At 42.9% G+C, this 919-nt stretch overlaps 1 protein-coding gene across 1 annotated transcript; it reads left to right on the top strand.

Moving 5' to 3' along the window:
• Positions 1 to 21: 21 nt before the first annotated feature.
• On the top strand, positions 22 to 899 carry Tsp_15613 (Pre-mRNA-processing ATP-dependent RNA helicase PRP5; the record flags this gene model as incomplete). The annotated part of the gene is made up of 3 exons (XM_003366384.1): positions 22 to 384; positions 426 to 709; positions 762 to 899. Coding segments are annotated over 3 exons (785 nt in total), but the record flags the coding sequence as incomplete, so codon positions are not given.
• Between the last annotated feature and the right edge of the window lie 20 nt (positions 900 to 919).

The following is a 919-nucleotide window of genomic DNA, read 5'->3' as shown; positions in this document are numbered from 1 at the left end:
GGAAAAATTTCTACGTTGAAGGGCCAGATTTGGCGAAACTGAGTCAAGGAGGAAGTGGACGCTTATCGAGAGCAGTTGAAAGGTATACGCGTGAGAGGGAAAAATTGTCCCAAGCCAATAAAAAATTGGGCCCAGACCGGCAGCAGTCGTCGTGTGATGGACCTGTGAAGAAGTACAACTACGAAAAGCCGACCCCTATACAAGCCCAAGCTATACCGGCAATTTTGTGCGGTCGTGATGTAATTGGTATTGCCAAGACCGGTAGTGGTAAAACACTTGCATTTCTAATACCAATGTTCAGGCACGTGCTCGATCAGCCACCGCTGGACGACATGGATGGACCTATTGGTAATGAGAGACCAGTACAATACTGCGCATTAGTTAGTTTTTCGTTGAAAAATGAATGTATTTCTAATTTTATGCAGCGTTGATTATGACTCCCACAAGAGAGCTCGCCATGCAGATAGCGAAAGAATGCAAAAAATTCAGCCGTCCTTTGAATTTATCTACAGTATGCGTTTACGGCGGCACTGGAATTTCTGAACAAATTGCCGAATTGAAACGTGGCGCTGAAATTATCGTCTGTACACCAGGACGAATGATCGACATGTTAGCGGCGAATAATGGTAAAGTGACCAATCTGCGTCGGGTTACATATCTCGTTCTTGACGAAGCGGATCGAATGTTCGACATGGGTTTTGAGCCTCAAGTATGTTTGTTTTATTTGCTGGAAATTAAATTTAAATGTATTTTTTTAATAGGTTTCAAAAATTATTGGCAATATTCGACCAGATCGACAGACAGTTATGTTCTCAGCCACATTTCCAAGACAAATGGAAGCCTTGGCCAGAAAGGTGCTTGAAAAACCGATCGAAATTATCCTTGGCAATCGAAGTACCGTTTGTCATGATGTGGAACA

This window comes from Trichinella spiralis, assembly GCF_000181795.1.
Source record: "Trichinella spiralis strain ISS 195 chromosome Unknown Scfld6085, whole genome shotgun sequence".
NCBI classification, from domain to species: domain Eukaryota; kingdom Metazoa; phylum Nematoda; class Enoplea; order Trichinellida; family Trichinellidae; genus Trichinella; species Trichinella spiralis.
This window is presented reverse-complemented; position numbering and strand designations above follow the sequence as displayed.